This window comes from Symsagittifera roscoffensis, chromosome 1, assembly GCF_963678635.1.
Source record: "Symsagittifera roscoffensis chromosome 1, txSymRosc1.1, whole genome shotgun sequence".
In the NCBI taxonomy this organism is placed as follows: domain Eukaryota; kingdom Metazoa; phylum Xenacoelomorpha; order Acoela; family Convolutidae; genus Symsagittifera; species Symsagittifera roscoffensis.
This window is the reverse complement of record NC_087062.1, coordinates 93,368,379-93,384,349: the sequence shown is the minus strand read 5'-3', so window position 1 is coordinate 93,384,349 and position 15,971 is coordinate 93,368,379. Positions and strand designations below refer to the sequence as shown.

Below are 15,971 nucleotides of genomic sequence, written 5' to 3'. Positions count from 1 at the left end.
AGATTTTTTTCACGTTTAAGATATATCGTATATTGTAATGGTTAAGAATTTTTTCGATTTTCCAGTTTGATTGAATTCAGTGTTTATTTCACCGAGTTTTAAAAAAGCAACCCAACAGTAAGATGCTGTCAAGGTTACCCCAGGGGTTGCAAAAGTATTAGAAAACTCAAATTAAAAAACACTTTCAAACTTTGAAATTCGCAACCCTGTAGTTAGGTACTGTCAGAGTTCTCTTTAGGATTGCGATCTTTGCCCCAAGTATGACTGCATAAATCCTTGTAGTTTTCGAGATATGAGGTGTTTTATGATTTCTTTTTAATTTTTCAGAAAACTTAATTTTTCAGATTTAAAAAAATGAAAGCTTCGAAATTTCCAACCTTATAGCTGGGTACTGTACGGGTAGTCTCAGAAAAGCCAAGTTGCAAGCTTTGCATCCAAAAGCGACTGCCCAAATGTGACCGAGTTGTGACGTTTGTTATGTCTTTAATAGAATTTGTTCAAAGAACTTAGATATAAAAAATTTCACAAAGTTTGAGGTTCCCATCTCTAAAGTGAGGCTCTGTCAGGGTACTCCAGTGGTTGCACATTTTGCATCCAATCATGACTGCTCAAATCTTTGTAGATTTCCAGATAAGACCTTTTTTTTGGTTTTTCGAAAAAAATTTCAGAAAACTTAAATTAAATTTTTTTTTTTCAAATTTCGTACTCTGTAAGTGGGGGCTGTCAGAGAACTCTCTGGGGTTACAAATTTTGCCATCAATTATTAATGATCAAGTCTGTTGTTTCCAAAGTATGAAAATTTTTATAGTTTTTTCGAAACAATTTTTAGGAAATTTAAATTTGAAGTTTCTCAAAATTTGAAATTCCCAACGCTGTAGTTGGGAATTGTGAGAGTACTCTCAGGAGCTGCCAATCTTGCTTCTGTTCTTTTTACTTTTTTTGACCATTTTGAGCTATTTTTTTAAAACTTTTTCTAGCTTGTGTTTGGGTAGCGCAGCTTCGCGTCTGCAGCGAGTTTTGTTACTGTTTGGTAAGTTTTTTTTCTGATACTACCTTCACACTCATTGGAATGTGTTTTTTTAAGTTAAGTAATTTTCAATGCAAATCGAGACAAACGAGAAAACCATTCTTTCATTTTTTTTACTTAGCGGCGTTCGTCTCATTTTCTGTCTCAGGGCTTTTTGCCATGCTACGTTTATGTTATATCGCGAATGACGCGAATCTCTTCTTTGCCTCTCTGTCGGAAATGTGTTCATTCTCTAACAGTGACCATGAATTGCTTTCATTATTTCCTTGTGTTTCAGATTCGGAAAACATTGATTGTTCTTTGATTTAGTTAACATGAAGCGGGCAGCGAACTGTAGATATGCTCTCTTGGTTTCATACTACGGAGCTCCTTTTCAAGGTCTTCAATGGCAGCCGAACTTGAAAACCCACACGATTGAGAAACTGTTGTGGGAGGGTCTGTGGAAGGCGGGACTAATTCGCAAATCTGCTGTGGCATCCGAAACTCATGCTTTGCAGTTCAGTAGAGCTTCTCGCACTGACAAAGGTTTCAGAGTTTGATGCGGGTTTAGTCTATCAGTTTTAACTTTATTTCTAGTCTGTAGCTATTTTTATGCCAATTGTATTAGTTCAGCCCTACAGAACTTAGATGAAGATATCAACCCGAAGACCCTAACTTGTATCCAGAGATTTTGTTTTAACGTCTAAAAAATTTAGATGTAGTTAAGTTTGAGATGATGTTCTATTTGATTTTATTGCTGCAAACCCTTTACAGATTTTTTGAATTGAATAAGATAATTTCATTGAATTAAGACTTTTCGTATGAGCGGAAGAACGTTTTTTCATGTCTATTGAAGAGTTCCGACAAGTTCTCTGCCTAGCTGAAGTTAGACTTGGGCTTGAAAACTTGTTAATTGAAGTCTAGCGTTGAAGTAAAAATAGAATGAGAAAATTTTCGGCATAATTATTAGTTTTATTTTTTGTATGCATTGTCACAAATTTGAAATGAATGTTTTTAGGTTACGTTGGTTTTCCTGTTTCCAACATCATAACTACTGGAGGTTAATGCTTTCGCCTGAAATCTACCGAAATAAGCATTCAGAAAAGTAAAAATAAGAGTCCTCCAAAAAGCAAGAACCGACCATGGATTGATAAAATTGAAGCTGCGAATTTTGGAATTGATCGCATTTATCATCAAAGATTTGGAACTTTTAATCGGAAAATAAGTATGTTATGTAATTCTAAGTTCTGCAGTTTTGTATGATTTTGTTAGTTTTTTGGAATGTCCGTTTTTGTGATATTGTTTGCTCAATTTTTAGAGCTTGAAGATCTTTTTCTGAACCTGTTTCATGTTTTAGGCGTGTCTGCTTTACGACAGGTATTGAGCTGCAATCTGCACCGTTACTCACCCTCTAAGCTCTCTGTGTTGAACTCGTCTCTCCCCAAGGAGATCAGAGTACACGAGGCTGTCCCAGTGGCTCCCTCATTCGATGCTTGGGACTGGGCCAGTCACAGACACTACTCGTATCTGATGCCCACTTACGCTTTCGCAAGCCTAGGCACATTTCTATATATCTCTAGCTTACGCGTCCATTTGATCAGACATATACTAAAAGATGAAATCTAAGACTTATCAAAAAGTAAAGCGACTCAAAATATTGTTTTGATTCCTCTTGAAAAAGTGGGAAAGAACTATGGCTTGGAGTAGATGTTTTCATTTCAACAATGGACACAGTTTTACCTATAAGGTGAATGGTTGTTTCAGTTTTTTTTTTGATGAGTTTTGCTTGTGTTTTGATTTTCCAGTGGAAGAAATATTTTACCTATTTATCTAGTTTTTTCAAATTGGGTGAAATTTTATCAAGAAAATGTCGATCATAATTATTTCTTGAAATTCAAAGAAGTTTAAAGCCATGTTGTTTATTTTTTGAATTTCAAAATTTGAAATTTTCTTCTAAAAAACAATAGTATTTTTTTTCTATTTCCTTGTGTTCATGACTCTTTTCCAAATGTCTGTTGTCTATGTTTCAAAAAGTAAGTGATTAGATTGGATTTTTTTCTTTGATTCTTTCTATATATAGAATTTTTTGTTTGGGTATTAACTTTTTAACATTGCGATCTCTCGTAAACTAGAAGGTTTTGAAGGTCATTTTTCCACAGAAATTGTGACCACTTGGGGAAATTTTAGCCGCAGTAAACCTATGAATGCATTTTTAAAAATATAATTCAAAAATATATCTAACCAATTCCCAGTTTTGAATTAAAAAAGATTTTTTGAAATTGTAGTCAAAATGCGATCTTTCATTTAGAAAGCTATTTTATATCTACGGGCAACTTATTGCTACGACAATTTGAAAAATCCGAAGGAACTCTGTGTTCGGGTTTGTTTAGATTCTTATCTTTTTTCCCACGCAAATTCAGGTACCAGAAAAGTTATGGGAATGAGTCTAGTGATGTATCATTTTAAAGCCTTTCAGTTGTGATACGAACGACATAAAAATGTCCTAAAAATTCTCCCACTATCAAGAAAAATAGGTTTAAAATTTGTTATTCTTAGTCTATTCGAGCAAATAGTACGAGCGAGCTGGCTTACAATAGCATATTTTTGCTTCATTAAGGCCGTGAAAACATATTTTTTAATCAGTCAAGTTGTTTTTGGACATTTCTCAGCGGCATTGTTTTTGGACATTTCTCAGCGCCATTTGGAAGTCTGCAGAAAACTTTTTTCATTTTCAATCTGTTTCGCTTTTTTTGTTTTCTTAGTCGTTTTTCTACAAAATTGTCTTTTTTTAAAATACTGTAGAATTTTTCCAAGTTCTGGTCTTTTGTTGAGATCCTTTTATCACAACGCGCAGAAAAAAAAGGAATGTTGAAAAATAACTTTGTTGTGTTTTTTGGACTATTGTTAGAACATTCTGTGCTACTTGCACAGAAACCGGCTATCCTCTTTGAGGGTTTTCAATTTGTTTTACAGCCTTCAAGCTCTATACTGTATCGAGAAACTATAATTTTCTCCGTTTACAAACAGTTTTCGAGAGTAAATTAGCAATGGAACTTCTTGTAAGTTTCATAGAAGTTTGAAAAAAAAATTGTTCAAAAACACTAACAAGGCTATTTGTTAATAGATTTGAGATATGAGATTTGTTAATACATTTTGAGAAACAAGCGGCAATTTTGTTGTTCAATTATTTTTTTAAATTGATTCTGCCGTTGTATAATAAAATTTTAAAATTAATACGTATGCCTATAATGAAAAAGGGTTAAAAACAGTGAAACTGCAACATCTGTAAATCAATCCCATTCTGTAAATTGGTATAACATTACTTCGGTTGTAGTCTTATAGATGGCAGCTTGGTTCATAGTGCCGTAATTTCCAAACTATACCACATTGTTTTCCAAGTCTCACTTCAAACAAAGAATTTTACTCAAATGTTCACACACAGTCTTAACATTCATGTTACTGGAATTTAATTGAAAGTTACATTTGAAAGGACTAGGTATGACGTTCTTATATAAAGTTTTAAATCTATTGATAACCAACTTCTTGTTCCGATACTTGAAATTGGGGGGGAACTTTGTATTCAGTTGTTTTAGTTTTTTCTTTTTTTCCGCAAAAAATCATATACCACAAATATTCATAGGACTAGGTTGAGTGATATGTCGTATTAAAGCACATAAAGTTTCGATTCGAATAACACAAAAAAACTTCCAAAAAATTTTGTAACCGTCGAGAAAAACCGGTTTGGATTTTTCGATTTTTTTCGCGTGAGTAAAGCTAGCGAGGAGGCTTATTATAGAAAGATAGTCGCAAATAAGTAGTAAATAAGCCATTTTTCTCAAGCACTGAAAAATTTAGTAAAAAAAGGTTTCAATTTATTAGCACCATCTTGGGAAGAAGACACTTCAAAAATTCAAAAAATTTAGCAATTTTTTTTTGTTTTTTTCTAGTCATTTTTTGGAGATAACATCTTTCAAGTGTGCTTATTTTACAATGAACATCGGAAATGCCTAAAATCTAGTTTTTCTTTCAGATCATTTTATCACGCCGCGCACAAAAAAAAATGAAATTGTTACAAAAAACTTTGTTATTAACCATTCTTTGCTATTAACCATTCGCTAAGATTTGAAGGGTTTGATTTTAATTTTTCTACTTTTGCAGCGTAGCATTTTCTTCTTACGAATCTTTAATTGGTTTACCTGGTTTTCATTACACGATCTGAGTGGACAGTATAGTGCCAATGAAGCTTGTTTGGCCAATTAAGTTACGTATAACGAAATCAAAATGAAGTTGTTCAGATCCCTGAAAATGTATTGTTTATCTTAGATTTTTTTTCTTCGGCTCAAAAGCTTCCATCATCGTACTGCTTTTTAGTTTAAAAGTAATAAGCACAACCGCTATAGAGTGGCTATGGTGCAACTTAGCCTCTGTGTAACTTCTGATTTTTTCATATTTTTTGGCCTGTTGGGTTTTGTTTTCAGCTATTCGAGGTTAACGAATGGTTTTTGCTTCCCATCTATTATTTTTTTGCTAGTTCAATAATTAATGAATTATATGTACTATTGATCAATTGGGCAATAAACTGCAGAATTGAGCTTGAATGAAGCCAGCAGCTTCCGAATATCAAAAGAACATCTGTGGTTTGTGCGTAAAATGGCCCTTGATTTTATTGGGGGAAGAAATTTCATCAATTTTACTGACAAGAAGCGTCTGGCGAAAGAGTTTCGGAGCAGAAAATCATTTGAGAGTTTCTGTTATCGGTACATTTTTGATGGCAAAGTTGACGATCCATTTGTGTATAAAGGAGTGGAGTTCTGCACTGTTCATTTTAAGGTAAACTAGCTATTCTAAATTATTGCATGTAACGCCCGATTTTTTAAGGATACTTTTTTGGGCAAATTCAAGTTTGAAGATGGTTAACTATGAGAAGATTGAAGCGCACCTGGTTGCTGCGAAACAAGTTTTTCGGCTAAATTTGACGAGAAATTTTAATAATTCGAATTGCTACTGATGCCTTGAAGCACCGCGAACCCAGTTGAAGCACCGCGAACACTCTGAGAAACCTTGAATGGCGCGGGAAAAATCCACATTACGCCTTACTTACTTCCCGCAGCTACTTCGAGAAATGCCATCATTATAAAAATGTTGTTCCAAACGCTCTCGTAAAAAATGACAGGAAATTTACTTAGAAAGTTGCGAAAAGATCTATATAGTTTTTCGATTGATTAAAAATTTTTCGTCAATTTGGACTTCTGTCGTATTTCAGTTTGATCGGAACATTCTGAGCTACATGCAGAGCATCCTTCTGTCCTTTTTCCGATAAAGAAACTTCAAAGCGCCAGTTTTTTTAAACAAGCCGGGTGAAGGTTTGACCTTTAAGCCATAGTTGGTAACAAACATGGTTTTTTTTTTCGTTTTAGGGCAACGCATTTCTGTATAACCAAGTACGAAAAATGATAACTTGTCTGATACTTTTGGGTAGAAGCTCTATCGCAACAGCAGACTTCCTGCGTCTATTCGAAGAACGCTTTGAGGTTCCTGTAGCTCCTGGAACACCTCTGTTTCTGAACTCAATCGGATTTGACTTTTACAATAAATTCTTCAATCTCTTCACGCCATATTGGCCAAGAATCAAATTTGATCGACATCAGGTTGAAATTGGCCAGTTTTATGAGGACCAAATTCGGAATCAGACAATTGAGAGTTTGTTGAGCAATAATGAGTTTCATCACTTTTCAACATCTCTGACAGATATAGATGTACTTTCGTGGCATAAACGTGGTGAATTTCTAAATGCAGAGCACTATTGGAATTAGCTGGACTGTCAATCATCAAAGCCGCCTATAAATATTTCGTTCTAGCGGTTGGAAGTTAGAAAAGACCGACTGATTTTTGTTGTTTTGTTTTGAAATTGTGATTGGTAATTGAGGTTAAGAGTTGTGCCTTAGGGAAATTCGTTCATACTGCACCAAATACGCAAGATGATATCGGTTCTGATTTTGCTCTCGAGAGGGATTATGACTCGTGAATTTCTGCTGAGAAACCTGTTCCGCGAAGTGTCAGTGTCTATACCTCTTTCGCCCGGGTTTCCTCTGGTGCTTAGCAATCTCTCCTACGACCAATACAACCGAATCCAGATGCTCAAAAATGAAGGAGTTATGACTCAATTAAATTTTTATAAACACGACAAAACTATTCGTAAGTTCGCGAAGGATTTGATTTTCACTGAAATTCTGGACGAACACGTGAATGGAAGTCAAATGTTGGAGTTTTCTAACTTTGTTTTGTTGACTTCGGAATCTTGTTTAGAGAATTGTAAAAAATATAGATCTTGGAAAAATGTTCTTATATTTGATGCTCCTAGACCAATTTCAGAAAATTTATTGGCATCTGTTTAATTTTATTGCTGAATGAACTATTTGATATTTGGTATGTTCCTGTTTTTTTGTCTGCATCTTCTAAGAAGACTGCTTCTGCTTGTCAAAAAAGTTCAAAATGTTCTTTGAAATTGTTGGTTTTTGATTCAAGCTGATTTTTTAAGGTCCAGCTTTGCTTTCCTCCATAGCATAATTGATTTAATAGTAGCTGTGCAGCTTAGAGCTAAAACGTTATTGGCCAGGGTCTAACTGAATAGAAAATGTTCAGCATACCAATCTCTGTAAGGACATTTACTGAAGACTAGAAAAAAGCAACTGAACTACTGTTGTAATTGGACTGTGGAACAATATATTTATTTGACAATGTTTTGTACAATCCGTTGAAAATCCTTTTAGTTTAAGGCCTCGCTTGTTTGAATGCAAATATTGATGCAATATTGATTCCTTCCATAGTACTTGCTTTGCTCCTTCGTTTCAGATATTTGTTTGATTGCCTGCGTTTGGCCTTTGCGGCATGGCTATTTAGTGAACTAACTGTGTTTATAGAAGTCTAACAACTGTAATAACTGTGTGTATACAATTTGAAGCTGGAGTGCTCAAACTAAAACTAACAATCGAAACCGATTAATGGAGTAGTTGAGAAACATCGATGATTAACAGTAGCTCATTCGCAAACACCCAAGTTTGAAAGAATTTGAGTCAAACAAGCTCAAAATATTCTGTCATCTTATTCCGCCAAAGAAATTTACTTTTCTATTCAGTTTTGAAGTTTAAGCAATTTAGTTCGGCTGATATTAGAAATCTAACTGCCTGTAATTTGTTGCAATATTTCGAAAAGCAATCTACTTTATTTCATTATTCCTCAATCAGGAAGATCGCCGATTTTCGCTGATTACTTGGAGAAATTTCTAGAAAGTTCGTAAAAGATGCCGAGATTTGGGGGCGGAGATCCTTGTGCGGTGTGCACTAAAACTGTTTATGCGATGGAAAAGATTGATGCATTCGGAAAAGCGTGGCACAGAACTTGCTTCAAGTGTGCTGATTGTGGAAAGGTTTTAGAAGTTGCGACCGCGGCAGACCACGACGCACAGGCATACTGCAAGTCATGCTATGGAAAGAACTTCGGACCGAAGGGTTATGGCTATGGACAAGGTGCTGGAGCATTGCATTTGACAGGAAAATGAATTATGCACCAGAAGATTCAAGAAATTAAAACTGGCGTTTTTCTTAGGCTGAGCATAAGTTTTCTTTAAAACATGACCATATTTAATACTTTGTTTATTTTTTCATCAGCAGTAGTATCTAAATGAAACGTGTTTTTGTTATAATGTATTATAGCACATTGTATTTCACGTCTTATGTGACACCAACACGTCCCGGTGTGTGCAACATGTTTTTTGATCACAATTTCTGAAATATAATTACAAAAAAATGCTTATTCATTCGTTTTTAAAAAATTTGACTAGCCATCCAAGAAGCTTCGAACGAAAAAGAACAATGGCTAAAAGAGCAATGCTAGAAGAAAGTAACTACACCCTGGTGAAAATCTTGCCGCCGTAGAGGGCTGAAAAGTAACAGATAAACATCAAATCCTTGTTTGTTTACCAGAAAAGAGTCTTGCACTAGAATGAAATTATTGCAATCATAATTATCTAAAATGTGAGCGGTTTGCAAGCTGCTCAAAAGATTGTGAGATGACGTTTCCAATCATTAAACTTGCGAATTTTTCATTGTAGTGTAGGACAATGCTGTAAACAAGTTTTCCTACAAATATGGTTTTTACACAAGCGAAGCGAAGTGTATTATTACGAACAATTTCTTTAACACAAGCAAAGTGTTTTATTACGATCAATTTTTTTTCCAACCTAAGTCGCAAATGAAAGTACTCATTAGTGGCACTTTTGGTATATTTCATTTTCATCATATTTTTACGTATTTAAGATTAGGTCATTTAATAGCATATAGTGCTGGTTTATTTTTGGCTAGTGTTAGGTCTAGTTTGAAAACAACAGGTATTATGAAAATGTATGGGATTTGTAAGTTTTTTTTTTGCGACCCTATGGAAAATTTTCACAAAAGTTTCTTTTTTCTCAAAAACTACTCAACCAATTTTTAAAACAATGGTGTTATTGGAAAAACTGGCTGTTTTTCTATTTGCCTGCATATTTTGCTTGCCTCTTTTCAGTTTACACAACGTTCTACAGGCTTTCGAAAGTTTCAGTAGGGGGATTTTTGACTTATTTGATTTTGAAATTGTTCATTTTTTCAAATAATAAATGCATAAACCTGAGGTGAACGTTTAAACTAAAGAAACAATCATTTGGATCTCTCTTTCTCAAGCGGCTTTTTCCTAAAATCTCCAAGAAAAAAGGTATGACCTCAAACAAGCCCATTTTTTGACCTTTTGGTTAATTTTTATGTTTTTTTTGACAATTCTCAAAAACCACCCTGCCAAACCGGACAATAAAAGTTAAATCGGTAGAAAAAACGTGGTGTGCGATTCTTCCCTGCGCAAGCAGCTATGTCCTACGTTTTGAAAAAACATGGCCTCAGAAAATGTACAATTTTGAAACTTTCGCCGGTTTTTTGCAAACTTTTTTTTTTCAAAAACTAACCTGCTCATTCTGAGGTTGATAATTCATTCAAACTAACATCGTGCTTAAGTTTTTCCTGTGTAATCTGTTTGGCTTTAATTGTTTTGTGGAATGGCGGATATGGACATCGGAAAAATCCCTTTTTTGAATTTTTTACAGTTTGTTTGAAGAAATTTCATCACTGTTCTTGAAAGCTACTGGCTAAAACCGATATTCAGGATTCAATCTAAAAATCAGGGTGCATACGAGCAGAGAAAATTTTGCGAGTTCAGGAAAAGCCAACTTTCTCAGTTTTTGATCGTTTTTCGGAATCTTTTTCAATTTTTTTTTCGAGAACTACCCAGCGAAATCTGAAATAAAGAGTTCAGTTGAAAGATCGATTTGTACTTTTTTTCGTTAAATATGAAGCTAATCCACTATTTACGCAGAAAAATTACTAGGGTTTTCCGTTAAGTCCTTTTGTTAAACTTTGAAATTTACGCATATCGGTATCAGTACAAAATATAATCAAAATGTTAAACACAGAGGCGAAGCTACGCTTCGCTGACACAAGCGAGGTTAAAAACACAAGGATCAGGTTGAAAAGACACCTTCAGAGACTTTTTTTGAAAGACTTGGGAGTAACACGTACTCACTTTACTGATGCTTCACACGTACTGATTGCTTCTATTTTTACTAACACTAGCCACCAATAAAGCAGATTCTATCAAATTGCCAATGAGGTGCAGGAAAACTTCGAACAAAAAAAACTGTAATAATTTTAATGTTCCGGATTTAATCCAGCTTATGCTAAATTTACCTGATTTAAATTTTTGATCTTATTTTGTACTGATACCGAAATGCGTAATTTTGAAAGTTTCAAAAATGGACTTAAGACAGAACACTTGTTATTTTTCGATTTAAGTAGTGGATTAGCTGCATTTTTAAAGAAGAAAACTTCTAACCGATCTTTCAACTGAATTCTGTAACTCAAATTTGGCTGGGTAGTTTTCGAAAAAAAAAACAATTGAAAAAGATTCCAAAATTGATCAAAAATTGTATAAGTTGGCTTTTCTAAATTCACTAAAATTTTCGCTAGTAAAGCATGGGAATAGTCTTTAGCTGATAGTCTTATCGGCTTTAGCTGGTAGCTTTCAAGAACAGTGATTAAATTTCTTCAAACAAACTGAAAACTTCAAAAAAGGGATTTTTCCTAAGTCCATATTGGCTTTTCTACAAAACAGATAAGGCAAAAGTCCCCCAACTGAAATTTTCGGAAGCCATAGAACGTGGTGTAAACTGAAAAGAAACTAGCAAAATAGGCACATAGATTAGCAGCCAGCTTCTCTAATGACACCATTGTTTTGAAAAATGGTTCATTGGTTTTTGAGAAAAAAATGAAATTATTGCAAAAAGTTCAAACGTTTTCCTAAGGGTCGAAAAAAAAATTAACAAAACCCATACATTTTCATAACACCTGTTGTTTTCAAACAGCACCATACACCTGCCAAAAATAAATCAGCACTGTATCCTATTAATTAACTTATGCTTAAATACGCTTAAATATAATGAAATTGAAATATACCAAAAGTGCCACTAATGAGCACTTTTATTTGCGTCTTAGGTTGGAAAAACAATTGTTCGTAATAAAACACTTCGCTTTGCTTGTGTAAACATGTGAATCTAGCATAAGCTGGGCAACTAGTTTTTCTTCCAATCGTCTGTGGCGCGATTGCGAGGAAGTGGAACTCCTAATGAACCGGAAGGAGATCGAAATCCGGAGCATTCAAATAGTTAGTTTTTTAGTCGAGTTTTTCTTGCATCGCATTGGCAATTTGATAGAGACTGCAGCATAACTGCTTAAGAGGACAAAGGCTTGCTATTCGAAGATGCTGGGACCTGTTTTTTTTCCGTTCGTCTGTTTATTTGTTGGCTTTTTCCCGTAGCCCGATTATTTTTTGGAGGTTAACATTGCTTCGTGATACCTGAATGCCTTTTCAAAAGCCTCATTGGTGGAGGTAACGGCCATATACTGCGCTGTTGTAGAAGCGAAACAAATTTCTTATGCGTGTGAGTCTTTTGAGGGAGAAACTTAGTAATATTTCAAAGTTTTGTTTGCTCAAAAATAATTGTTTTATTGACCGCTTTGTAAAGTTTGTTTCGATGCAAAAATAACTCATTTTTCTCCTTCAAGATAAATTGGACAAATATATAAATATTTTGGTAGATCTGGCTTTTTTCGACATCTCAAAATGTTTTTCCGTCTTAGCGGCTTTCGTAACATTGTATACCCGCTAGTTTGTCACGCTATGTTTGTTTTGTATTGCATATGGTGCGAGCTCTGCTTTGCCTCTGGGTATATAAATGTTCCGGCCATTGAAAAATGGGGAAGAATTTTGTCGTTGGGAGTGCTTTTAGTTTTTCTTTCTTTGTTTTGCATGCAAACCAGGTACGGTAATATAAATAATCATCATCAGAATTGGTCAGTGATATACCATATTAAAGCCCTTTTGGTCGTGATTTGAACGAAATTTTCAAAAGATTGGGGCCTGAACTTTTTGCGCTACCTGCTGTGAAATGGACTAACATGGAATTGTTCCGACCACTGAAATTTGGGAGGAACTTTTTTTGAGTGTGTTTCATGTTTTTGTTTTTTCGGTACCAGAAATAATCATTGCTCATTAGTGGCAAATTTGGTAGATTTCAATTTCATCATATTTTTACGTATGTAAGATTAGGTCATTTAATAGCTTATAGTGCTGGTTTATTTTTGGCTAGTGTTAGGTCCAGTTTGAAAACAACATGTATTATGAAAATGTATGCGATTTGTTAATTTTTGTTTTTTTTTTTGCGATCCCTTGGAAAATTTTTGAACTTTTCCCAAAAGTTTCATTTTTTTCTCATTCTGGTGTCATTGGAAAAAACTGGCTGCTATTCTATGTGCCTGCATATTTTGCTAGTCTCTTCTCAGTTTACATGAAAATCTGCCTACGGCTTTCGAAAGTTTCAGTAGGGGGATTTTTGAATTATTTGATTTTGATTTTGTTCATTTTCTCAAATAATAAATGCAGAAACCTGAGATGAACGTTTAAACTAAAGAAGTAGTCATTGGGATCTCTCCTTCTCAAACGGCTATTCCTTAAATTTGGAAGAAAAAAAGGTATGACCTCAAAAAGCCAATTTTTTACATTATGGTTAATTTTTATGTTTGTTTTGACATATCTCAAAAACTACCCTGCCAAACGTTTTGAAAAATATGTACATTTTTTGAAACTTTTTCCGGTTTTTTCAAACTTCTTTTTTTCTTCAAAAACTAACCTGCTCATTGTGATTGGTTTGAGCATTTTTAATATTCGAAATAAATTATTACTAAGGGTGAGATATATCACCTTGTGATTAACATTGCGCGTGGTGGAGAGATATATATCAACAAACAATTGATAATTTCTTGATGAATATAATACCGATACTTCAAAGAGCAGTCGGAACATTTAGGGCTTTGACTTGATACGAATACTTTTGTTTATGTTGCTTTTGACTTTACCCGGTCCGATTTTGCAAATTTTGTTTTTTTTTTCAAATGTTTTTTGTCTTGATTCTGCTTAAAAGGTTTGGTCCTATGTTATATTCCTTATATTCACTTTTTCGTCTCGCATTGGTTTGTTTCTTACATGTGAGTACGTGTGTGTGTTTGTGTGTGTGTATGTGTGTGTGGGGGGGGGGTTGCGGACAAAGCTTAAAGTTTTTCAGCTCAAAATTTTTCAAAATCTGCCTAAAAAATTTTTTGGCCTGATATCGGCATACAAAACCACCCCCCCCCCCCTCCCACTACGAGAAAATCCTAAATCCGCCCCTGAGCACTGGTAATCATATTTTTTCTTTCTCGACAACTTTTCCGTCAAACTATTCAAGCCACCATCAAGGCAAATGTATCAAATTTTTGTAAATGTTTTTTTGCCTGTTTTATCATGCGCTTTAAAATAGCTACTAGGCAAATGCGTAAGTCGTAATAGCGCTTTAAGTCTTAGCTCTTTAAGAGTTTATTCAAATGTTATCAGGCAAATATAGTAGCAGCATTTTAAAAAGGGCGAATTTTTACCAATACTCGCAACATGTGAACGTTATAGCGTGAAGTTTGTGCGGTTTAGTCTGATTTTGTAAGGTGTTGCGTGTGCTCGACTCCTTTAGAGCATAAGACATTTTATCGTTTGTGAATATAACAATGATGGGTTAAAAGCTTTTTAGCATCATTTATGATTTTTTTGTGTTCAAGTTGTTGCTCGTTTTGTTTTTGTTTGGTCAAGCGAAGTACAACTTCGCTTGTCTTTAAGAATTGTCATCTAAAGTGCGTGAATAATTAAAAGTTTGTTGGTTAGGTTGAGATTATTCTAGCTGGCAAACTGAGTGTTGACACAGTTCGTTTTTGAGAAAAAGTAAATAAATTAAACCAGAGATTAGATGCCACTGAGTTGAAACAAATATATTTATTGACCCAATGTTTTCTTAAGCTGCTTTAAAACTCGACTACCAAGCTGCCTGTGACTCTATCCTAAAAAAGCTGAAAATTTATGTTACTTACTTTTAGTTTTCAAGTGTATTTTCAATTCTGTTTTTTTTGCGTTGCATACTTCTGCGATGGAGGAGTGATCTGTATTATTTTTGTTGGTGATTCTGTTATTGCTTTGTCAGATCAATTTGAAAATGGGCAGTAATCCAATTTGCAATAATTATTTTTAAGATTAATCTCTGTTTGTATGCGTGGTCTGTCTGAAATAATTCTGGCTTCATGATGAACTGGCTACGCAGCACTGCATTGGCGGGACCGACAACTGAGCCGCGTCGAGTAATCTTGATGAGCGAGAGCGAAGCAGGAAAAGCCAGCATTCTGAATCAGCTAAGGCTTAAAAAGTTCGAAAAAGTTACAGGCATGTTAAAGTGTCTTCCTTTCCCTTTCGAACAGGGAACTGAAAGGTTGCGAGATCGAGATATGCGGGTGCATTTTTACGAGAACATAGAGGGTCTTGTTTTCGTGATTGATGGATCGGACCCTGATTCCTTTCCTATTGCTGCAGAAACTCTGAGAAGCGTCCTCTTGTACAACGATATGCGAGGGGTCCCGATGTTAGTATTGGTAAATAAGAATGATTTGCCTTCGTGTGTTTCTCTGAGGACTGTTAGAGAAGAGTTGGAACTGCAGGCAGTCAACGATAGACTCTGGGACATACGCACATGTTCCAGCCGGACAGGAGATGGACTTATTTCTGGTTTTCAAGAACTGGCTCGTATGATGAAATATCTTCCTCGAGCCGGATGAGTTCTCGAACTTTTTTACCGGATTGCACAAAATGCTAATTTTCTTAGAATAAAATTTATATTTCAAACTTTTTCATCACAACAATTTTTTTTTCGGTTCAACGGGAAATTATTCAAGTTTAGTCGGCTCAGTTGCCGCTTGTTTATTATCGTTTGAATTTTCAATAATTGCCGTCGATTGTGTTTCTGGACGTGTTTTCTACAAAAAAGAGTATGATTCCAGCCAACATTTTGAATTTTTTTTATGCTGTGGTTTTTGAAGTGTTTTTTTTTTTTAACTTAGTGGCTTTCTTCTGTCTGTTAGCTTGAACTGCTATTTTGTGTTGTATCGCAAATGGTGTCTCTTATTAAAATGGTCGGAACGTCAAGTGTGTCCCCTCCTTGAAAAAAAAAGACATCATTTATCATTTTTGGAAATTCATACTCCGAATTTTACCGATTTAACTGTTAATTTTTCCAATTTTTATGTAATTTGTGTGAGATCAATATCGATTTTAACACAGAAGCAATTGAAAAATCCATTAATTTTTTAAATTGGGCCGTGGAAAGATCCGACAGATTATTCTTAATTCTGGATCAAATTTGACTCGGGAACAGTGCATCACAATTAAGTTAATAACTTGCTTAAAAAAACTACAAGGTGATGATTGTTTTATTATACGACGAATTTTTTCGACTTAAGTGGCTCAAGTCATTACTAAATTT

General features: G+C 34.6%; 2 protein-coding genes across 2 annotated transcripts in view; one reads left to right on the top strand and one right to left on the bottom strand.

Moving 5' to 3' along the window:
* LOC134852815 (charged multivesicular body protein 4b-like) overlaps positions 1 to 8,308 on the top strand; it is a 326,219-nt gene extending 317,911 nt beyond the window's left edge. Inside the window, exons 1-4 of the mRNA XM_063868621.1 lie at positions 1,513 to 1,571; positions 2,364 to 2,564; positions 5,592 to 5,836; positions 6,952 to 8,308. Of these exons, the coding sequence (XP_063724691.1) occupies positions 1,514 to 1,571; positions 2,364 to 2,564; positions 5,592 to 5,836; positions 6,952 to 7,401 (954 nt within the window). The 5' untranslated portion in view covers position 1,513 and the 3' untranslated portion in view covers positions 7,402 to 8,308. Of the gene's footprint in view, positions 1,572 to 2,363; positions 2,565 to 5,591; positions 5,837 to 6,951 lie in introns of the transcript that reaches the window.
* Positions 1 to 15,971, bottom strand: part of LOC134840775 (uncharacterized) — a 225,823-nt gene that overhangs the window by 103,348 nt on the left and 106,504 nt on the right. The gene's annotated exons all lie outside the window — the stretch shown is intronic.